Source organism: Phyllobates terribilis, unplaced genomic scaffold (genome assembly GCF_046119375.1).
Source record: "Phyllobates terribilis strain yellow unplaced genomic scaffold, ASM4611937v1 Scaffold_12__6_contigs__length_324123572, whole genome shotgun sequence".
Classification (NCBI taxonomy): Eukaryota; Metazoa; Chordata; class Amphibia; order Anura; family Dendrobatidae; genus Phyllobates; species Phyllobates terribilis.
In genome coordinates, this window is record NW_027362772.1 from 252,107,220 (window position 1) to 252,130,364 (window position 23,145).

Here is a 23,145-nt window from a genome sequence, read left to right on the forward strand (position 1 = left end):
TCCCATGTTTCCATAACTCCACGACTTTTCCTTTTAGGCTTAGAAATAATACTTGTTTCACTTCATTGCTCGATTTGTTTGTCTCTTTCTTTTGCACTTGCCTTATCTCACTAAACCAACACTCTTATGCAGGGGGCGATACGTATTCCAATTTGGGATCTACTTATTTACTCTGAAAATTGCCAACATCTTTAAAATTGAGATGATGGTTTGTGCTGCCGAAGTTATAAGTACAAGCTCAAACATGCATTCGCTCAGCTAATACATGAAATCAATATATACCAAATTTACAGCTGAACTACCAGACATTGCCTCTGGACAAGGATGGCGCCATTTCTTGGAAAAAAACATTGTCAAATTCTTTTCATCAGCTCAAAAGTGTCCAGTTTTTATTTTATGAGTATTTTGCATTTTTAAAATCTGCCATATGGTTCCAGAGTTATAAGCCTTTTTTAAATGTTGTGCTAATTTTTATGGTCTTTACCAAGGAAGCAAAAAACTGGTCACTTTTGACCTGGTTACAGGTCTTCTGTTTAAAAAAAAACAAAAAACACTAGACCTAAAAAAATGCCCCAAATATTTGATGTTTTTTATTGTTACTATTTTGTGTCCTATTGCTCTTCAGCCTAAGAAATATTCTCGTTTTGTCTAGGAGATTTACCATTTTCCTCATTTTTTTTTTCTCACTGTCATGTCTCTACCTTTAACATAACTGGCTGCAGCAGGAGCCTCCCCCCTTTGCCCTGTCAGCAGTGAGACATATGTTAAACTCCACCCTGTTCGTTAAACTCCACTCTATTTGTTAAACTCCACCCTATTCGTTATACTCCACCCTATTCATTAAACTCCACTCTTCAGCAGTTGGGATCAGTTGGTCATAAAAGGGTGTTTTTAGGACTGCAACACTGATAGCAAATTCTTTGGGTAGGTCATCAATTTAGGATTATGGGGGTCAAACTCTTGACTTCCTTGCCAGTCAGGTGATTGATTCTGTTCATTGTTCACCAGGCACTGTCAGTACTTGGTAGAGTCTCTGCCTGATATTAAAACTACTGTAAGAACAGCTCTGTCCCATAGTAACTTGTGTTCCTTCCCACGGTGCATGGACGGACCTGGAATAGTAGACATCCTGGCAATGTTTGGTAGTTCCTACATGTCAATGATTTGTCAGGTGGCGGCGGTGCAGCGGAATTCTCTGTTACACTTGTAAAAGACAGCTGGAATGAAATCTTATCGGATCCAATCCGTGCGGGCAGACTGTGCTATGAGCTAGACTTTGAAATTTACACCGGGAAGCTCTGGCCCCTATTGTTTTACTAGAAGTATTTTTATCTGCTGGATGAAGTTTTGCTAGTTTGGATTTATTGTCTCTCCTGTGTCCTTTGGTGCACCGGAACTGATGCATTGGAAAATTGTTTGATGGCAGTTCCCTCACCTGTACGGCTTATTCATTAGTCCATGTTCAAATGGGCTTTGTTCATGGTCCATATATGGACCGCAATGCACTGGTGGACACAGACAGAACCGAGCCCCTGTGCAAGAACAGTATATGGGCCTGTTGTAGTCCAGTAAGTCCATCATAATGCACAATTCCACCTGTTTTGGAGATGGTAGTGGCCTCCTTACCTCTTGGATCCGAGAGGGGATACATACCACTTCCACCAATGATACATCTGCTCCTGACAAAACATCTGGACCTGCTGAACATATGTTCAGTCTTTTGAGCCTCTGCTAATTGCTTCTAGTTTCCAAAGATATGAAGTGGTTAAAAAAACTGATCTGTTCATTTTTTAGCAGCCACTTTATATAAAAAAGGTGGAGAATGTTACCACCCATACCGTGTGCGCACTCGCACTGACGCTGTGTGTGCTCGCGCAAACACATCGGCTGAGTTCAGGCAGCACTCACTATTGGCAAACGAGCGCAGACCATCAGAAATGGGGGGAAGTTCCCGAAATGCAAGGTAAGGGGGTACACCACACCAAGGGTACGCCAAAGCCACTCATTTGCATTTGAATTAAAAGTACACTTCTCAGGCACTGTACCACTAAAATTAACTGGGCTATAATGTTTTTAATAGGAGCTACGTCCACTTTATCCCTGTACATGCAGTTTAGGACTATTTTATTTCTTTATTTTTTTTACTAACAAAGGCACTGACCTGCCTGTCCTACCCGGCACCAGCTCTGAGCAGGCACCAACCTGTTGGCGATTCAGCGGCTGAACAACAAAGCAGCTCTTCCTTTTCTGGGCTGCTCTGAGGTACGGGCATGACTGCCAACATCATGCTGATTGACAGCCGGCTCCCTTCAGTTAGGCAGCGGGTAGCCGGCTTTCAATCAGCATGACGTCACCAGTCCTGCCCTGTCAGCAGAGCAGAAGAGAAACCACTGAATCGCTGGCAGGAGTGGTCTGTGACCAAACTGTTCGAGCATCGGGCACAACAGGCTGATCGGCATCGGGCACAACAGGCAGGTAGCTTACTAATAGCCTGTTAGATCTTGGGCCCATAGTAAAAAAATAAAATAGTCCTGGATAACCCCTTTAATGGCTGAGGATAGGACATGCTCACAGATCAGAATCACATGAATCTGTCTTTCAAACTGATGTGTGATTTGATAAATTAACCTCTTATGGGTCTGTGTGCTGTCCGAGAAAAAAAACGGACCTCACTAGGATGTGTCACATGTATGTGTGAATGAAGCCTAGGAGTGTTGCTTTTTTTCTGGAACATCGCCATCATGTTTTCTAATTACCTTTATACAAAACTGTCCAACATTTCTGGAGTCGCTTATCCCCCAGGGGAAATATTGGATTGGGTCAAGTCCAGTGTGTCCTGTGCTTGTTTCCTCCACCATGACATATTGGAGGGCAGGCTGCACATTACGTTGTAGGTGATTACTATACCAGTACCTGCGTGTTCACGTGCTTCACTTGCTGCCTCGGCTGAATGCTGCTTGCTCCGCATGGAAGCTTGTCGTGATCTCTGTTATGGATGAATGTCTTTATATTAGGATCGCTATGATAATATATTGTCATGTATTTCACAAGGGAGAAATCCTGAGCCTGCCCTAACCAGTACGGATCCACTCCTGCCTGGGGGTGAAATAAATCCAAATATATTTTTGGAGCTGCCAGATAACCCAGAGGAAGCTTGTTGCATCCTGAATATGATCAGCAAATTATTAATAGTACAAGACGGGCCGGCTACTCCCTGCTTATAAGAAGACTTGGTCTTTGTTTGGAAAGGAGCAGAGGTGCATTATTTTATGTATAATCCATGTTTTGTACCCACAATATTGTAGGCAAGTTTGTGCATAAACTATTCCCACCAGCCTACCCCATGTGCTAAAAAAAAATGTTTTTTAGATTGACATTTAAAGAAGTTGTCCACTACTTTAGATTACCCCCCCCCCCCCAAGACTTTTTGTAATAACCTTACGTTGCAGATAATGCCTGTGAGCGGCGCTATCGGTGGGCGCTCACAGGCATCGCGTGACCCCGCGCTGACGTCATGACAAGTGAGGCATGACTCATGGTGGCTGCTGGGTTGTGGGCGGGGTTACGCCCCCCTGCGTCACACCCATGAGGAGAGGCAGAGCACGTGCTGGCATCCTCCGTGGAACCAGGAAGAAAAAGACCCCGGCTGCTGCCAGCACTTGTCGTGACATCAGCGGATGTCAGAGCCGGCTGCAGCCGGGGGTCACGTGATGCCTGTGAGCGACCAGTGATGGCGCCGCTCACAGGCAGTATCTGCAACGTAAGGTAATTACAAAAATCCTTAGGGGCCCCGGGGAGATACATTGGGGGGGTAATCTAAAGTAGTGGACAACCCCTTTAAGCAAAGGCTCTGCTCACAGCTGTATGGTAACTGATCTATTATAAATTGGAAAGGTCTAGTGGACACCATTGGTGCAGAGGACACGGATGGGACTTTGCATTGGGACCCCAGAAGGCCTTGGAGAGAGCATTACCGTAATCATTTATTTATATTTTATTTACTCGCTTATATTAATTCCACAGTGTCTGCACTGGGGCTTACAATCTAGATTCCTTATCAGTATGTCTTTGGAATTTGGGAGGAAACCAGAGAACCCGGAGGAAACCCACGCAAACACAGGGAGAACACATAAAGTCCTTGCAGATGTCGTCCTTGGTGGGATTTGGACCCAGAACCCCAGCGCTGCAAGGCTGCAGTGCTAACCACTGAGCCACTGTGCTGCCCTATATATAGTACAGTGCTAACCACTGAGCCACTGTGCTGCCTTATACATAGTACAGTGCTAACCACTGAGCCACTGTGCTGCCCTATATATAGTACAGTGCTAACCACTGAGCCACTGTGCTGCCTTATACATAGTACAGTGCTAACCACTGAGCCACCGTGCTGCCTTATACATAGTACAGTGCTAACCACTGAGCCACCGTGCTGCCTTATACATAGTACAGTGCTAACCACTGAGCCACCGTGCTGCTCTATACATAGTACAGTGCTAACCACTGAGCCACCATGCTGCCCCGTTCTATAACAATCTATGTCCTGACATGCTCAGTTTTATACAGGCACTTTGTTATTCTGGAAATGAAGGGACTCCCATTATCACAATTTTTTTTTCTCAAAACACCATCATTTGTAAAAGGGGCTCCGAAACTAAAGCGGTCGCTGTATTTGCCTATTTCACACCTTCTTAAAGGAGGTTGTGTTTTCAAGAGAAACAAGAAATCCTAATTTTATCTGGTGGGTATGGCCTCCCTTATTTGATGGTTCTCTTTCAAGTAGAAACCATGCAAGGAACGATGGAGCCAATCTCTTACCTTCATTGATTAATATGGACAAACCGCACTGACTCTATGGGAGCAGCTCTGATCCGAGTCCAGTCACTGTTATCCCAATATAGTTTATGTGAAATACTTGTAAACTGTTCAGTATGGGAATCGGTGGCGCCTTGTATCTATAGGGAGTGCAAATATATCAGTCCTACTTAGGACCTGGTGCTTGAGATTTCTCCTCTACCAAATAAGGTGAGAATAGTATGATCATTTTTTCCCACTGATTCTGGAACAGTTTTTCTTTTTCTTCTGTGCCTCTTCATTCCAAAGTTATACCCCTTGGTAATAAAGAAGCCACAGAACTTCTCTGTGGGTGCGGCTTTGTTTTGATTGGCCAGAGTCAGAAGAGAAAAAGCAAACTCCCGCAGAGAAGTTCTATGGTGCACGTCCAGTTAATTGAAGGTGGGGAATAGCTTCTTTATTACCAGGGCCATAACTTTGGAAAGGATGGGCATGGAAGAATAAGAAAAACTGTTCCACAATCAGTGGAACAGCAAAAATTAGAGGAAGTACTCAGTTTAAATTAAAAAAGTCAGTGAACAAACCCCTTTAAGTGCGAACATTTTTACAGTAGTGCTTCCATTAAAATTAAAAATTTCCATCTTAATTTATCTGTTTTGGTCTTTCAGAATCTCAAATAGTATTTTATTATTTTCAGATGACAATGGATACAGCTTTGAAAGGTGCCTACTAGTTACAGTGGCAGAGTTGACATTCAGCCTCATTTAGTAAACCTGTCTTTGTTGCACATAAAAACAAATCACAGTGCAGCTTTCATTTCCTAAACTGCTCTACTAGAATGAAAGCTGCATTGTGATTGTTTTTTTTTTGTTTTGTTATGTTTTGCCCCAATGTGTCTATACCAGGGGGAACTCTGGATTCAGTGCAATGAGGAGACGACATGCTCCTGTTTTATTACTTTAGATTCCAGCCCAGGTCTCCAAATGTCGGCCAGCAATGGAAGGGTTACCAGACACCCATCATTTACTTGGGTCTTGAGGCAGATCATGGTCGGTTCTCTATTAATGAGCCATGTAAATTATTTCCTATATTTTATGGACACATGCGACAAGTCTGGTTCTGCAATGTAACCATTTTCCTCCAGAGGCGAAGATATGACTGTTTTATTAATTACAACATTAAAATTTGGAAGCAAAAAATGTTTCCATGTTTATAGACCTGAGTTGACGGTTTAATTATCAAATTTTCGTGTAATGAGGCTCGTGGTGTGTTCCTCCGAAGTATGGGTGTTCTGACACTTGTGGTTCCATCGTCTTTCCAGACTATTATGTTTTTATTCTGTTTATCCGCTTATGGATAGTAAAGCCCCAAGAAAAGTGTAATTTATTTATATTTTACCAGATTACTGAGTGCAGGGTCTTCATTCAACTCTTTGTCCAGTAGATAAAGAAAATGGCTCTTCTGCTCCTCTCCTAGCAGGAAGTTATAGGACTTTCCACTATTTTTTTTATATTATTCAAACGGAGTGCCTCCTCCAATTGCCGCTGATCCACTGATTCTGGAACGGTTTTTCTTTTTCTTCTGTGCCCCACCGTTCCAAAGTTATTCCCCCTGGTAATAAAGATGCAAAGTTTCCCTTTAACTAACTGGGTGTGTACCACAGAACTTCTCAGTGGGTGTGGCCATGTTTTGATTGGCCAGTGTCAGAGGGGGGGAAAGAAAACGTCCACACACAGAGACTTTCTTGAGTACACGCCCAGTTAGTTAAAGGGAAACTTTGCATTTTTATTACCAGGGGGCATAACTTTGGAACAGAGGGGCACAGAAAAAAAAGAAAAACTGTTCCAGAATCAGTGGATCAGTGGCAATTTGAGTATTTTAAGTAAAAGAAAATACCTGAAAAAGACCTAACTCAGACTCTATGCTCTGGTAGGGGTGGGAAACCTTTTTTCTGCTAATGGCCATTTGGATATTTAAACCATCCTTCGGGGGCCAAATTGTGCGCTAACTGCTCCCACAATGTACGGCTTGACACTGGCACTGGTGTCAGGATGTAATTTTTAATTGTGAATGCTGTATGCATGTGCTCACAGAGCAAGAAGAAAATAAAAGGCTGGTGACCATCAAAACACAGCTGCCGGCCCAAGCACTGTGGTCCCCAGGGGTCAGAGAAAAGGTCATAGCGGGTCATAAATGGCCCTCGGGCGTGATGTTCCCCACCACTGCTCTATGTGAACACAGTCCTAAATCTCCCCTTAAGACAACCTCCCTGACAGATGATGTCAAGGAGGAGAAGAATTGGTAAGTCTGTATTCAAACGCCTGACGCTTCTGTTCCTGTTAGATTTACCCGTTGAAGTGACTTTCTTCACTCTCCCCATTAAAAACACATGAGCACTCGGCCATTCTGACCGTTCATGTGTATGGAAGAGTCAGGAGAGATCGCCATTTAATGTGCATGAAACCTTTTTCATGCAAGCTTTACATTTCCTACTTTCATGGTCCGAGTGCGGACCAGCCTTGAGTCTCCTGATCCCATCTCAACAGTCTCAAGGGTTTGTCCTTCAGACTGTTGAGTTCGGGTCAGAAGACCCGCGGTAAGTCCGGACATCGGATCGTGAAAGTTGGTAGTGTGAAACTGCCGGTTCTCCACAATTAATATTCTGTGAATAAATAGTCTGCCATCCTTTTATAGGGCCACGTTCACACGTCGAGTATTTGGTCAGTATTTTACATCGGAGAGGAACAATCTGAGGAAAAGTATAATAGAAGCACGTCTCCACTTCTGCATTTATCACCCACTCCTGGTTTTGGCTTACAAATACTGAAGTAAAATACTGACCAAATACTGAACGTGTGAACGTGGCCTAAGGGTAATAAAACTTGCTCTTTGCTAATCAAACACACCATCTCTACCCAAAACGAGCTTTTCTATTCTGGTGTCGTTTCAGTTATGAGAAGAGAAGTTGTGGCTTTGGGTTGGTAACATAGTAACATAGTTTTTAAGGTTGAAGGAAGACTAAGTTCATCTAGTTCAACCCATAGCCTAACATGTTGATCCAAACAAGTGATAGGTGGTTGATATTTACAGTGCAGTGCGCCATCATCGTAGGGCTTAATGTTTAATGTTACTAGATTCCTGTCCATCTAATCCCTTTTAAGTGAACATTTAAAAAAATCTGTAACACAAGTCCATAATGACTTCATGAATTAACGCCATTTTAATTTTTATTAATAGTACACAAATAAGAAACTTTGTAATATATCTTATCAGAAAAATCTGCTTCTTTCTCCTCCTGGACTGATCATTCTCAGAATTCTCAATTCACAGGTAAAATTTGGCTTCACTAAATACAGACTTTCCCATTACTGAGATAGGAGATGACATTTGGTGCTTATAAAGTTCTATGGAGAACTGTAACTGTTGTTTCAAGAGAATTTTCAGCAGAATGTCTGTGTCTGTCTCTAGCTCCTCCCCAGAATGGCTGTGTCTGCCTCTAGCTCCTCACTAGAATGTCTGTGTCTGCCTCTAGCTCCTCCATAGAATGTCTGTGTCTGCCTCTAGCTCCTCCCTAGAATGTCTGTGTCTGTCTCTAGCTCCTCCCCAGAATGGCTGTGTCTGCCTCTAGCTCCCTCCTAGAATGTCTGCCTGTGTCTGCCTCTAGCTTCCTCCTAGAATGTCTGCCTCTAGCTCCCTCCTAGAATGTCTGTGTCTGCCTCTATCTCCTCCCTAGAATGTCTGTGTCTGCCTCTATCTCCTCCCTAGAATGTCCGTGTCTGCCTCTAGCTCCCTCCTAGAATGTCTGTGTTTGCCTCTACCTCCCTCCTAGAATGTCTGTGTCTGCCTCTAGCTCCCTCCTAGAATGTCTGTGCCTGCCTCTAGCTCCCTCCTAGAATGTCTGTGCCTGCCTCTAGCTCCTCCCCAGAATGTCTGTGTCTGCCTCTAGTTCCTCCCTAGAATGTCTGTGTCTGCCTCTAGCTCCCTCCTAGAATGTCTGTGCCTGCCTCTAGCTCCCTCCTAGAATGTCCGTGTCTGCCTCTAGCTCCCTCCTAGAATGTCTGTGTTTGCCTCTACCTCCCTCCTAGAATGTCTGTGTCTGCCTCTAGCTCCCTCCTAGAATGTCTGTGCCTGCCTCTAGCTCCCTCCTAGAATGTCTGTGTCTGCCTCTAGCTCCTCCCTAGAATGTCTGTGTCTGCCTCTAGCTCCTCCCTAGAATGGCTGTGTCTGCCTCTAGCTCCTCCTAGAATGTCTGTGCCTGCCTCTAGCTCCTCCCTAGAATGGCTGTCTCTAGCTCCTCCCCAGAATGTCTGTCTGCCTCTAGTTCCTCCCTAGAATGTCTGTGTCTGCCTCTAGCTCCTCCCTAGAATGTCTGTATCTGCCTCTAGCTCCTCCCTAGAATGTCTGTGTCTGCCTCTAGCTCCTCCCTAGAATGGCTGTGTCTGCCTCTAGCTCCTCCTAGAATGTCTGTGCCTGCCTCTAGCTCCTCCCTAGAATGTCTGTCTCTAGCTCCTCCCCAGAATGTCTGTCTGCCTCTAGCTCCTCCCTAGAATGTCTGTGTCTGCCTCTATCTCCTCCCTAGAATGTCTGTGTCTGCCTCTAGCTCCTCCCTTCTCTATAGAACTTTATGAGCACCAACTGTCATCCCCTATGTCAGTAATGGGAAAATCTGTTTGCACTGAATACAGATTTTACCCATGAATTGAGAGTCAAAGATCAGTCCAGGAGGAGAAAGAAGCAGATGTCTGTGATAAGATATATTGCAATGTTTCTTATTTTCATGTGAACTATTCATTTATGATATAAATATTTAAGCAACGGTTACACTTTAACCAATGTAAGATAAGTGTTTTCTAAATAGATAAATGTATTTCCTAGATAACCTATACTATCTTTAAAGGGGTTGTACAGGCTTGATACAAAAGTCTGCCATCATCTGAATTGTGACTTTGTGCGATGCACATGATGTCAGGATTCCACGGTATTGCCGGTGCGAGTGAGCATACCTGTGGTCTTGTGCCTACTAGACTTCTCCAGCTTCTCTCAATGCACTTCTGTTAAGAGAGGCCGAGCACGTCTAGTTGGCATGTGATCGCAAATATGTAAATTGCCTACAAGTGGTCACATGATCGCTCACTTGCACCGGTAAAATTGACAGTGCGTGAAATGCACGTTGTCACGATTCAGAAATCTGCAGTCACATAGAATGATTGTAGCCTTTTGTGTCAAATCTGGATAACCCCTTTAAGGCTTAGTGGTTAGCACCATAGCTGAATCAGGCCAAAAGCAACATCTGCGTGGAGTTTGTATGTTCCTCCCTTATTTCCATAGCTTTCCTCCCAGACTCCAAAAATAAAAGAATTTAATTATCTTTCTATGAGATTGACACATGCTTTTAAAATAGTAAAAGTACAGTCGTGGTCAAAAGTTTTGAGACTGACACAGATTTTGGTTTTCACATAGTTTGCTGCTTCAGTGTTTTTAGATCTTTTGGTTGGATGTTGCTACGATTACTATATTACAGTTATCAGCATTTCAGAAGTTTTTACTCTTTTTTTGACAAATACATGAAGTTTATGTAAAGACTCAACATTTTAAGTGTTGTCCCTTATTTTTTAAGACTTCTACCCTGCACCCTGGTAGATGAATATCAGCTTCTGGGCCAAATCCTGACTGATGACTGCCCATTCTTGTCTCACCAGTGCTTGGAATTTATCACAATTTCTGTGTTTTTATTTGTCTTCCCGCTTTTTCAGGATCAACAATGGGTTCTCAATGGGATTGAGATCTGGGGAGTTTCCTGACCATGGACCCAAAATGTCAATGTTTTATTCACTGAGCCACTAAGTTATCACTTTTGTCTTGTGACATGGTCTCCGTTGTGCTAGAAAAAGTATTTTCCATCACCAAATTACTCCCGAATCGTTGGGAGAAGTTGCTCTTCGAGGATGTTTAGATGCCATTCTTTATTCATGGCCATGTTCTTAGGCGAAACTGTGAGTGAGCCCCCTTCATGGATGAGAAGCCCCCACACATGAGTGGTCTCAGGAGGCTTTACTGTTGGCAGACATAGGACTCGCCTTTACTTCTCTGGACAATCATTCTTCCAGAAGCAGTCTGAAGGGGCTTCATCAGAGAAAATAACTTGTCCCTGTACTATTGGCAAAGTTATTTTCTCTGATGAAGCCCCCATCAGACTGTTCGGGACATGTGGAAGAGTGACTGTCCGGACCATAAGTCCTGTCCTTATGCCAACAGTAAGGCATCCTGAGACCATTCACGTGTGAGGGCTTTTCATCCCAAGTAGTGGACTCATTCACAATTTTTACCACGAACCATAGAAACTTGTGACAATAAGATCTAAAAATATTGAAGCTGCAAACTTTGTGAAAACCAAAATTTGTGACAGTTTCAAAACTTTTGACTTCATTAAAAATAGGGAACCCCGTGACCGTCTTAAAATTTATTTTGCTTTTTCTTTAAAACTCCTGTCATGTTTTTAGCTGATTCATCAATTGGGACTTTTTAAAAAGTTTCTAATTTTTGCACAATTGTTTTTGATTCCCCCTTCCTGATATACTCCTGAAATTATGTACACCTGAAGCTCAAATTTGGTGGCTACTTTGTGTTGGAAACTTGACCCGTGGTCAGTGAGGCTGTGTCTATGATAAGACTACCTGTTTAAAGGGGCATTCTCTTTTTGGACATTTTAATACACATTTAGAGGATATTCCTTAAAAGTCTGATTGATGCTAGTCCTGGCTTTGGGACGTCCACTTATTGTGGGAATGGAGCCACATTTCGTTCCATTGTCGGTGTTGAGGTGGATGCTCGGCGCTTTCTCCGTTCAGTTCTATTGGAGGTCTGAAAAGAGTATTTCACTTTTTGCCTTGGTCATTTAACTTGCTTGTATGAATAGATCGTTTTTTTATAGGCCAATATGAGATATTTTTGGCCTAATCCTGAAATCCCGTCCCAGCATCTGGCGGTAAAAAAAATATATAAAAGTCCGACATCCACTGATAAAACCACAGGATATGACTAGTATCGCTCTGTGGTGCATTGTTCTTACAGCTCAGGCTTTTAGCTCTCGGCTCCCTGTTATTTTGAAAGACGGTAATTTATCATTCCTGGAATTATAGTCATATGGTCGTGATTTGCACAGTGCATTTACCCGTTTGCACGAGACATGGCTGGATAAAATAACTATCATATGATCTGTGACTAATCGCGTCACGATTTAACTTTTTCAGAGCTTTCTGTGATGTTTTTGTAACTTTACACATAAAGCACCGCTGTTTGCTTTAATCGGTCCTCATACATAATTAATGGCCATATTACATATTGCTTTCTGAGAATTGGAAGATCTGCCTAGAGCCCGTGTAAAGGGAAACCATCAGCAGCAGACTATTCAGCTTGGGTCAGCACACGTCATATTAAACATACCTTCTCCAGCTGTAGAATGGAATATCATAGGATCCAATACAGTGTTTCACTGAAAATAAGACAGGGCCTTTATATTATTTCTTGCTCTGAAAGATAGGTTCGAGTTTTTTTCTCAGGGGATGTCTTTTTTTTTTTTCCTTGAACAACAATCCACAATTATTTTTGAATTTAAAAGCAACATTTATTCAAATATAATCATGAAATCACACACACACACACACTGCACATATGTGTGTGTGTGTGTGTGTGTGTGTGTATGTATGTATGTATGTACTGTGTATATATATATATATATATATATATATATATATATATACATACAGTACAGACCAAAAGTTTGGACACACCTTCTCATTTAAAGATTTTTCTGTATTTTCATGACTATTAAAATTGTACATTCACACTGAAGGCATCAAAACTATGAATTAACACATGTGGAATTATATACTTAACAAAAAAGTGTGAAACAACTGAAAATATGTCTTATATTCTAGGTTCTTCAAAGTAGCCACCTGTTGCTTTGATGACTGCTTTGCACACTCTTGGCATTCTCTTGATGAACTTCAAGAGGTAGTCACCGGAAATGGTCTTCCAACAATCTGGAGTTCCCAGAGATGCTTAGCACTTGTTGGCCCTTTTGCCTTCACTCTGCGGTCCAGCTCACCCCAAACCATCTCGATTGGGTTCAGGTCTGGTGACTGTGGAGGCCAGGTCATCTGGCGTAGCACCCCATCACTCTCCTTCTTGGTCAAATAGCCCTTACACAGCCTGGAGGTGTGTTTGGGGTCATTGTCCTGTTGAAAAATAAATGATGGTCCAACTAAACGCAAACAGGATGGAATAGCATGCCGCTGCAAGATGCTGTGGTAGCCATGCTGGTTCAGTATGCCTTCAAATTTTGAATAAATCCCCAACAGTGTCACCAGCAAAGCACCCCCACACCATCACACCTCCTCCTCCATGCTTCACGGTGGGAACCAGGCATGTAGAGTCCGTCCGTTCACCTTTTCTGTGTCGCACAAAGACACGGTGGTTGGAACCAAAGGTCTCAAATTTGGTCTCATCAGACCAAAGCACAGATTTCCACTGGTCTAATGTCCATTCCTTGTGTTCTTTAGCCCAAACAAGTCTCTTCTGCTTGTTGCCTGTCCTTAGCAGTGGTTTCCTAGCAGCTATTTTACCATGAAGGCTTGCTGCACAAAGTTTCCTCTTAACAGTTGTTGTAGAGATGTGTCTGCTGCTAGAACTCTGTGTGGCATTGACCTGGTCTCTAATCTGAGCTGCTGTTAACCTGCGATTTCTGAGGCTGGTGACTCGGATTAACTTATCCTCAGAAGCACAGGTGACTCTTGGTTTTCCTTTCCTGGGGAGGTCCTCATGTGAGCCAGTTTCTTTGTAGCGCTTGATGGTTTTTGCAACTGCACTTGGGGACACTTTCAAAGTTTTCCCAATTTTTCACACTGACTGACCTTCATTTCTTAAAGTAATGATGGCCACTCATTTTTCTTTACTTAGCTGCTTTTTTCTTGCCATAATACAAATTCTAACAGTCTATTCAGTAGGACTATCAGCTTTGTATCCACCAGACTTCTGCACAACACAACTGATGGTCCCAACCCCATTTATAAGGCAAGAAATCCCACTTATTAAACCTGACAGGGCACACCTGTGAAGTGAAAACCATTTCCGGTGACTACCTCTTGAAGCTCATCAAGAGAATGCCAAGAGTGTGCAAAACAGTCATCAAAGCAAAAGGTGGCTACTTTGAAGAACCTAGAATATAAGACATATTTTTAGTTGTTTCACACTTTTTTGTTAAGTATATAATTCCACATGTGTTAATTCATAGTATTGATGCCTTCAGTGTGAATGTACAATTTTCAAAGTCATGAAAATACAGAAAATTTTTTAAATGAGAAGGTGTGTCCAAACTTTGGTCTGTACTCATATATTATATATATATATATATATATATATATATATATATATATATATATATATATACAGTACAGACCAAAAGTTTGGACACACATTCTCATTTAAAGATTTTTCTGTATTTTCATGGCTATGAAAATTGTACATTCACACTGAAGGCATCAAAACTATGAATTAACACATGTGGACTTATATACTTAACAAAAAAGTTTGAAACAACTGAAAATATGTCTTATATTCTAGGTTCTTCAAAGTAACCACCTTTTGCTTTGATGAATGCTTTGCACACTCTTGGCATTCTCTTGATGAGCTTCAAGAGGTAGTCACCAGAAATGGACTTCCAACAATCTTGAAGGAGTTCCCAGAGATGCTTAGCACTTGTTGGCCCTTTTGCCTTCACTCTGTAGTCCAGCTCACCCCAAACCATCTCGATTGGGTTCAGGTCTGGTGACTGTGGAGGCCAGGTCATCTGGCGTAGCACCCCATCACTCTCCTGCTTGGTCAAATAGCCCTCATACAGCCTGGAGGTGTGTTTGGGGTCATTGTCCTGTTGAAAAATAAATGATGGTCCAACTAAACGCAAACCGGATGGAATAGCATGCCGCTGGAAGATGCTGTGGTAGCCATGCTGGTTCAGTATACCTTCAATTTTGAAAAAATCCCGAACAGTGTCACCAGCAAAGCACCCCCACACCATCACACCTCCTCCTCCATGCTTCACGGTGGGAACCAGGCATGTAGAGTCCATCCGTTCACCTTTTCTGCGTCGCACAAAGACACAGTGGTTGGAACCAAAGATCTCAAATTTGCACTCATCAGACCAAAGCACAGATTTCCACTGGTCTAATGTCCATTCCTAGTCTTCTTTAGCCCAAACAAGTCTCTTCTGCTTGTTGCCTGTCCTTAGCAGTGGTTTCCTAGCAGCTATTTTACCATGAAGGCCTGCTGCACAAAGTATCCTCTTAACAGTTGTTGAAGAGATGTGTCTGCTGCTAGAACTCTGTGTGGCATTGACCTGGTCTCTAATCTGAGCTGCTGTTAACCTGCGATTTCTGAGGCTGGTGACTCGGATATCAGAATCAGAGGTGACTCTTGGTCTTCCTTTCCTGGGGCGGTCCTCATGTGAGCCAGTCTCTTTGTAGCGCTTGATGGTTTTTGCAACTGCACATGGGGACACATTCAAAGTTTCCCCAATTTTTCAGACTGACTGGCCTTCATTACTTAAAGTAATGATGGCCACTCGTTTTTCTTTACTTAGCTGCTTTTTTCTTGCCATAATACAAATTCTAACAGTCTATTCAGTAGGACTATCAGCTGTGTAGCCACTTGACTTCTGTACAACACAACTGATGGTCCCAACCCCATTTATAACGCAAGAAATCCCACTTATTAAACCTGACAGGGCACACCTGTGAAGTGAAAACCATTTCCGGTAACTACCTCTTGAAGCTCATCAAGAGAATGCCAAGAGTGTGCAAAGCAGTCATCAAAGCAAAAGGTGGCTACTTTGAAGAACCTAGAATATAAGACATATTTTCAATTGTTTCACACTTTTTTGTTAAGTATATAATTCCACATGTGTCAATTCATAGTTTTGATGCCTTCAGTGTGAATGTACTATTTTCATAGTCATGAAAATACTGAAAAATCTTTAAATGAGAAGGTGTGTCCAAACTTTTGGTCTGTACTGTATATATAAATACTAGCTATTGAACCCGTTCTACGCCCGGGTGGCGAGCATTTTTATTGGTATATGGTCTCCCATGCTGGTATGTGCTGCCCCCCTCCTGGTATTTGTGCTGCCCCCATCCTGTCCTCACCATCCTATCCTGGTATGCATGGCACCCCTCATCCCTATCCTGGTATGCATGGCACCCCTTATCCCTATCCTGGTATGTATGGCACCCTTCACCCCCAATCCTGGAATGCATGGCACCCTTCACCCCCAATCCTGGTATGCATGGCACCCTTCACCCCCAATCCTGGAATGCATGGCACCCTTCATCTCCAATACTGGAATGCATGGCACCCTTCACCCCCAATCCTGGAATGCATGGCACCCCTCACCCCCAATCCTGGTATGCATGGCACCCCATCCTGAATCCTGGTATGCATGGCCCCTCATCCGAATCCTGGTATGCATGGCCCCCCCCACATCTCTATCCTGGTATGCATGGCACCCCTCATCCCCAATCCTGGTATGCATGGCACCCCTCATCCCCAATCCTGGTATGCATGGCACCCCTCACCCCCCAATCCTGTTATGCGTGGTCCCCTCACCCCCCAATCCTGGTATGTGTGGTCTACTCACCCCCCAATCCTGGTGTGTGTGGTACCCCTCATCCTGGTATGCATGGTCCCCCTCACCCCCAATCCTGGTATGTGTGGTACCCCTCATCCTGGTATGCATGGCACCCCATTCCTCATCCTGTTATGCATGGCACCCCATTCCTCATCCTGGTATGCACGGTCCTCTCACTCCCCAATCCTGATATGCATGGTCCTCTCACCTCCCATCCTGCTATGCATGGTACCCCTCATCCCCCCAATCCTGGTATGCTTGGTACCCCTCATCCCCCAATCCTGGTATGTGTGGCCCCCTCATCCCTTTCACGCTGCACACATACTAAAAAATAAACACTTATACTCACCTTTCTTCCCTGTGCTCCAGTGTTGCTGTGTCCTGTTGTGCCGGGGGAGGAGTGCGGCGCCGGAGTACGCGCATGCCCATACCGCGCTGTCCGGCGCCATTTTGCTGAAGACACACTGCAAATGTGTCTTCAGTAAAATGGCGCCGGATAGCGCTATGCGCATGCGCCGATTCCGACGCCTTCACTCCTGCCCCGGTCTCCGACGAAGAGAGGCGCCGCAGCAACGCTCCTCCCGGTCACGTAAGTATGTAAGTATGGCGCCGGAGATCGTGTAATGTGTTCAGTGTCTATGCATACTGTGATCTCCGGCGCCATACACTCCTCTTACCTGTAACGGCTCCATGTGTGCTTCTGTCTGGAGCCAGACTGCGCAGGCGTGTCGCGCTTGCGCAGTCTATAAAGGCTTCAGACAGAGACACGCATCCCCAGTTATATTATAGATATATATACAATAACGTTCAAAATTTTGGGGTCCATACGGTCAAGCTGCTCCCACAACAGCTCAATGGGGTTGAGATCTGGTGATTGCGCTGGCCACTCCATTACAGATAAAATACCAGCTGCCTGCTTCTTCCCTAAATAGTTCATGCAGAATTTGGAGGTGTGCTTTGGGTCATTGTCCTGTTGTAGGATGAAATTGGCTCCAATCAAGCGCTGTCCACAGGGTATGGCATGGTGTTGCAAAATGGAGTGATAGCCTTCCTTATTCAAAATCCCATTTACCTTGTACAAATCTCCCACTTTACCAGCACCAAAGCAACCCCAGACCATCACATTACCTCCACCATGCTTGACAGGTGGCGTCAGGCACTCTTCTAGCATCTTTTCAGTTTTTCTGCTTTTCACAAATGTTCTTCTGTGTGATCCAAACACCTCAAACTTTGATTCATCTGTCCATAAAACTTTTTTCTAATCTTCCTCTGTCCAATGTCTGTGTTCTTTTGCCCATATTAATCTTTTTCTTTTATTAGCCAGTCTCAGATATGGCTTTTTCTTTGCCACTTTGCCCTGAAGGCCAGCATCCTGGAGTCGCCTCTTCACTGTAGACTTTGACACTGGCGTTTTGCGTGTACTATTTAATGAAGCTTCCAGTTGAGGAGCTGTGAGGCTTCGATTTCTCAAACTAGAGACTCTAATGTACTTGTCTTGTTGCTCAGTTGTGCAACGGGGCCTCCCACTCTTCTTTCTACTCTGGTTAGAGCCTGTTTGTGCTCTCCTCTGAAGGGAGTAGTACACACCGTTGTAGGAAATCTTCAGTTTCTTGGCAATTTCTCGCATGGAATAGCCTTCATTTCTAAGAACAAGAATAGACTGTCGAGTTTCACATGAAAGTTCTCTTTTTCTGGCCATTTTGAGAGTTTCATAGAACAAACAAATGTAATGCTCCAGATTCTCAACTAGCTCAAAGGAAGGTCAATTTATCGCTTCTCAAATCAGCCAAACCATTTTTAGCTGGGCTAACATACTTGTGCAAGGGTTTTCTAGGGTTTTCTAAACATCCATTAGCCTTCTTACACAGTTAGCAACACAATGTACCATTAAAACACTGGAGTGGGGGTTGTTGGAAATGGGCCTCTATACACCTATGTAGATATTGCAATAAAAACAAGATGTTTGCAGCTAGAATAGTCATTCACCACATTAACAATGTATAGCGTGTATTTCTGATTCATTTAATGGTAGCTTCATTGAAAAAAAATGTGCTTTTCTTTCAAAAATAATGAAATTTCTAAATGACCCCAAACTTTTGAACGGTAGTGTATACATACACAGTGCATATTACGCACGCACATATACATGTATGGTATATTTATACACTGTACATACACATGTATATACGCACAGTGCACATGCACGTGTATATACACACTGCACATACGGTACATTTAAGCCTGTCTCCTCTTCAAATCTTCTAGACTCCCGCAGTTAAAGGACATTTGGTGAAATCATGGTCACATGACCGTGATGTCACCAAAGGTCCTTAAGCAGTCTTAAACTCAGATTAGAAATGCTGGGGGCCCCTAAGAGAGTGGGGGGCCCTGGGCTATTGCCCAGTTTGCGCCTCCTACCCCCAACGCGAGCCCTCACTGTAATTAAGGCTTATTTTTGGAGTAGGGCTTATACTGTATTTCAAGCACACTCCAAGAATCCTGTAAAATCATGCAAGGGCTTATTTTTGGAGTAGGTATTATTTTCAGTAAAACACTGTATGTGATGGAGAGAGGTCATCTCCTCCTCCATCCCTGCGCAGTAACTTCTGCATATGTCATAGAGCATGCTCACTACTGTCTCCCATGGAAGTGAAATTAGTTATTTTCTGTCTTAGAGTACAGCTTAGCTTTTTTTGTGTACAGTTCAGAGCAAAAGATGACTGTCCCCATAAGGGTATGTTCATATGACATTCTTTTAAGGCAGGCTATGAGCAGATCCGCACAAAAATCCGCCAGAAAAAGCAGTCTGAAAGCTATTAAAAATGAACACATTCACTTCTATGTAAAAAATGACCTGCAGTTCATATATTCAGTATTTTTTATCTGCTTCAGGTTTACAAGCAGTAAAAAGAAGTGATCAGACCATTCTTCCGGCGTCCTTCGCTCTGAATACGCTCTGTGCTTTAAAATACAAGACAATGGGAAGGCTCAAAAGACGTCCGAGCGTCTTTTTGAATGTTTTGCTAGTATTTTAGCTTAAAAAAAATCTCTTCACTGGAGTAAGAAAATAAAAAAACACTTGGAAAACGCCAGTACAAAAGATGTTGTAAAACAAGCCATAATTCTGGAAAGAGCATAAAAAAACTAAAGATAATTTTGCCAAGGCTCCATAGTAAATGGCTGACTATGGAGACTCCATGATCCCTTGGCCATCGACCTGGCATACTGTTGTATCAGTCTTGTAGAATTCTCTCACAATGTAACAATAATTTGTTTTCTTCTTGACCCCCAGTGGTGTACGAGCATCGCTCCAGGCTGGAACGTTCTTTACAGAAGGAGAAGAGTGAGCACAAGAAGACAAAAGAAGGTCAGTACCCGGTCCTCTTGATTTTACCATCTGTAGAACAGCAGGTTTTGTTTTATCTTCTGGCATCCAAAATATCCTCTGCATTCTTGACTCCATGTTCACGATCACACAGACCGCTCCTCTTCAGCCGAAGCTTTAACTTTTACAAAACTGCAGAGGTGCAACTTGAAAGCTCTTGTTCATCAATTATTGGAGAGTAAACGAGTGGCACTCACCATCCATAAAATATTCCTTTATTTTTGTGTCAATAAAACAGAAGTGAGAGGAAGCTGGATGTGCTGTGGACAACATTTGTTTTGTGTCTAACGACACTTCTACAGGTCCCCGTCGTCCACTTCACTTCCAGCTTCCTCTGTCTTCAGTTTAATGGCACGAAAATAAAGTAATATTTTATGGATGGTGAGTGCCACCATTCTCTCCAAGGATTGCTTATTGTTGACTTTTATGAAGTTGAACACCACAATATCCATTTATCGCGGTGTGTGTCCTATGTGTCTTTTTAAGAGGTGCTCTGGTAGTGCCGAATCCTTTCCTTTGGTGATCTTCTACTGAAAGCTTTTGTTCCCCGATGAAAATTCTGTAACAAGAGCTCCACTGACCATGTGTGCACAGCGAGCTGTCAGTCAAAGTTCCGGGGCCATACTTACAGCAACCATTCATAGTATTGTGAGCAGTGTCGACTATATCCGCTCTGTGGACGCCCCTAAGGCTGAAAGCCGGTAGCTCTCAGGAGGAATAAAGTTCAGTGTCCCCGATAGCCTCACACTGGTAGAGGTTGGTCTCATGCAAAGCTGAAATCAAATATTTTTTGGGGGGGGGATTTTTAAGGATAAGATGGGGCGGCACTGACACAGTTGCGGTTTTTGGGCTTATCCTGACTGTATCGGTGCTGCCCAGTCTGGCCTTATCCCAAGGCCCATGGATCCCATATCACAAAAGGGCAGAATTCACTAGTGTTTTTCCATGTCAGATTCCTTCTTAAAGACTTGATGAAGACACAAGTAAAAGTTGGTCATTTACTTGAGTTGTTCCTCAGCCCCTAGATAATATATATATTTATTTATGATAAGATGAAAAGAAGAAAGTATGAACTTATCTTATAAGTGCCTCACCCTTCACGTTTCATGTTTGATGTGGAAATCCTTTCCATCTGCTTTCTTCATGTTCTATTCCTTATCTGCGGATTGTAGCTTAGATGAGCAAAACAAACAAGATCTCCTTACATTGAAATACCGAAGCGGGGACTTGGTAGCCGCACCGCAGGGTTCTGGATGTTGCTGTAATACAAAGTAACAGCTGCATCCTCACTATTGGGCTAGGGCTGTGTGTGCACAGTAGGGATCAGTAGGCGATCCCAGCATGCAACAATTCAACATCGGCAGAATTCTGAGATCAATAGATTCTGCTTCCGCACCCATTAGTGTCATTATTTTAGTTGCACGTTACATTTTGAACATCTTTTTTTCATATAGAATGAATCCGAATGCAAAGATGAGTTCACTGATCCTTAGTTACACCCTGTGTTCTATTTCCGAGCAGCATTAACCATTCTAGAGGCTTCACAGCTGAAATCAACCAAATTTTAGTTTTGCAGACCGTTCTGTAAATGAAAGAGAAGAGCTGTACCCCCCCACACCAGTATATTAGGGAATGAAAGGGCTGTCTTATGTGTTGCTCACAAAAACCTAAAGGGGCTGTCTCATAAATACTAACCTCATGAAAGGGGAGGAGGTCTCTTTGAGTCAAAATGGAGAGCCATTAATCCCTTTACCCCCCAGGGTGGTTTGCACGTTAATGACCAGGCCAATTTTTACAATTCTGACCACTGTCACTTTATGAGGTAATTACTCTGGAATGCTTCAACGGATCCCACTGATTCTGAGACAGTTTTTTCGTGACATATTGTACTTCATGATTGTGGTAAAATTTCTTCGATATCATTTGCGTTTATTTGTGAGCAAAACAGAAAGTTGGCGAAAAGTTTGAAAATTTCGCAATTTTCAAAATTTAAATTTTTATGCCCTTCAACCAGAGAGATATGTTAATAAATAACATTTCCCACATGTCTACTTCACATCAGCACAATTTTGGAACCAAAATTTTTTTTTGATAGGGAGCTATAAGGGTTAAAAGTTGATCAGCGATTTCTAAATTTTTATATTTTCCAACAAAATTTACAAAACCATTTTTTTAGGGACCACATCACATTTGAAGTGACTTTGAGGGGCCTTTATGACAGAATATACCCAAAAGTGACACCATCCTAAAAACTGCATCCCTGAAGATGCTCAAAACCACATTCAATAAGTTTATTAACCCTTCAGGTGCTTCACAGGAATTTTTGGAATGTGGAAGAAAACAATGAACATTTAACTATTTTCACAAAAATGTTAATTTAGACCCCAATTTTTTTATTTTTGCAAGGGTAACTGGAAAAAATGGACCCCAAAATTTGTTGTTCAATTTCTCCTGAGCACACCAATACCCCATATGTGGGGGCAAACCACTGTTTGGGCGCACGGCCACTGTTTGGGCGCACGGCAGGGCTCGGAAGGGAAGGTGTTGGGGTTCCGGGCAGCACTCCCTCCTTACCTGAGCGAAGGAGACACCACACCTCTGGGTGAGGTGCAGTACCTCTGTGGTCGACTGAACCCTTAGGGGCGCCACATTCCCCCCTGGTAAAACACAGCACGTCCGCGGGCTGGAAGAGAGTAAAACATGGTAGACATGACATACAAATTTTTAGAATGCATTCGCATATAAGATTATAAAACTTAACATTTCTTCCCTTTATGGGAGGTACATCACTTTAACGTTACAGAGTATCAAACATTTTAAGAGCACTTTTTCTGTTTCATAACGTTTCTTGTAACAGGTTACAGTTCATGCTGTAACCGGGTGTCCATTTACTTTCAAACAGGTGCAACAAGTAGCAGCATGAAGGACCCGTCCGCAAACCCTCAACGTAGGCCCTGGGCGTGGCTGCAGGGCATGGGTGATCCTTGAGTTGGACCACGGCTTCCGCCACGCCAAACGGGTTTTTGTTCTGTGGTCATGGTTACTTAATATAAAACCAATAGGGTGCACTTTAAGAAGTGCTGAACTATTTATAATATAAGTTTCTGGCCGTTCACTGTCCCCAGCCTGGACTCTATATACCCTGACAGGTAATCCTATAAACACACACTGCAAGCCATGTAAATACGTACTCTAAGAAAACATTATTAACCTTTCACACTGTACCCTTACGGGTGATTATTTACAGTTTCCGTCCCACTTGGGGTGGGCCGACTCCGCCTGACGGACC

At 43.1% G+C, this 23,145-nt stretch overlaps 1 protein-coding gene across 2 annotated transcripts in view; it reads left to right on the forward strand.

Annotated features, from left to right (window-relative positions):
• Positions 1-23,145, forward strand: part of LOC141172526 (uncharacterized) — a 120,180-nt gene that overhangs the window by 13,855 nt on the left and 83,180 nt on the right. For both annotated transcript variants that reach the window (XM_073656837.1, XM_073656836.1), the window contains exon 2: positions 19,764-19,838. In XM_073656837.1, coding sequence (XP_073512938.1) covers positions 19,764-19,838 — 75 coding nt within the window. The remainder of the gene's footprint in view (positions 1-19,763; positions 19,839-23,145) is intronic.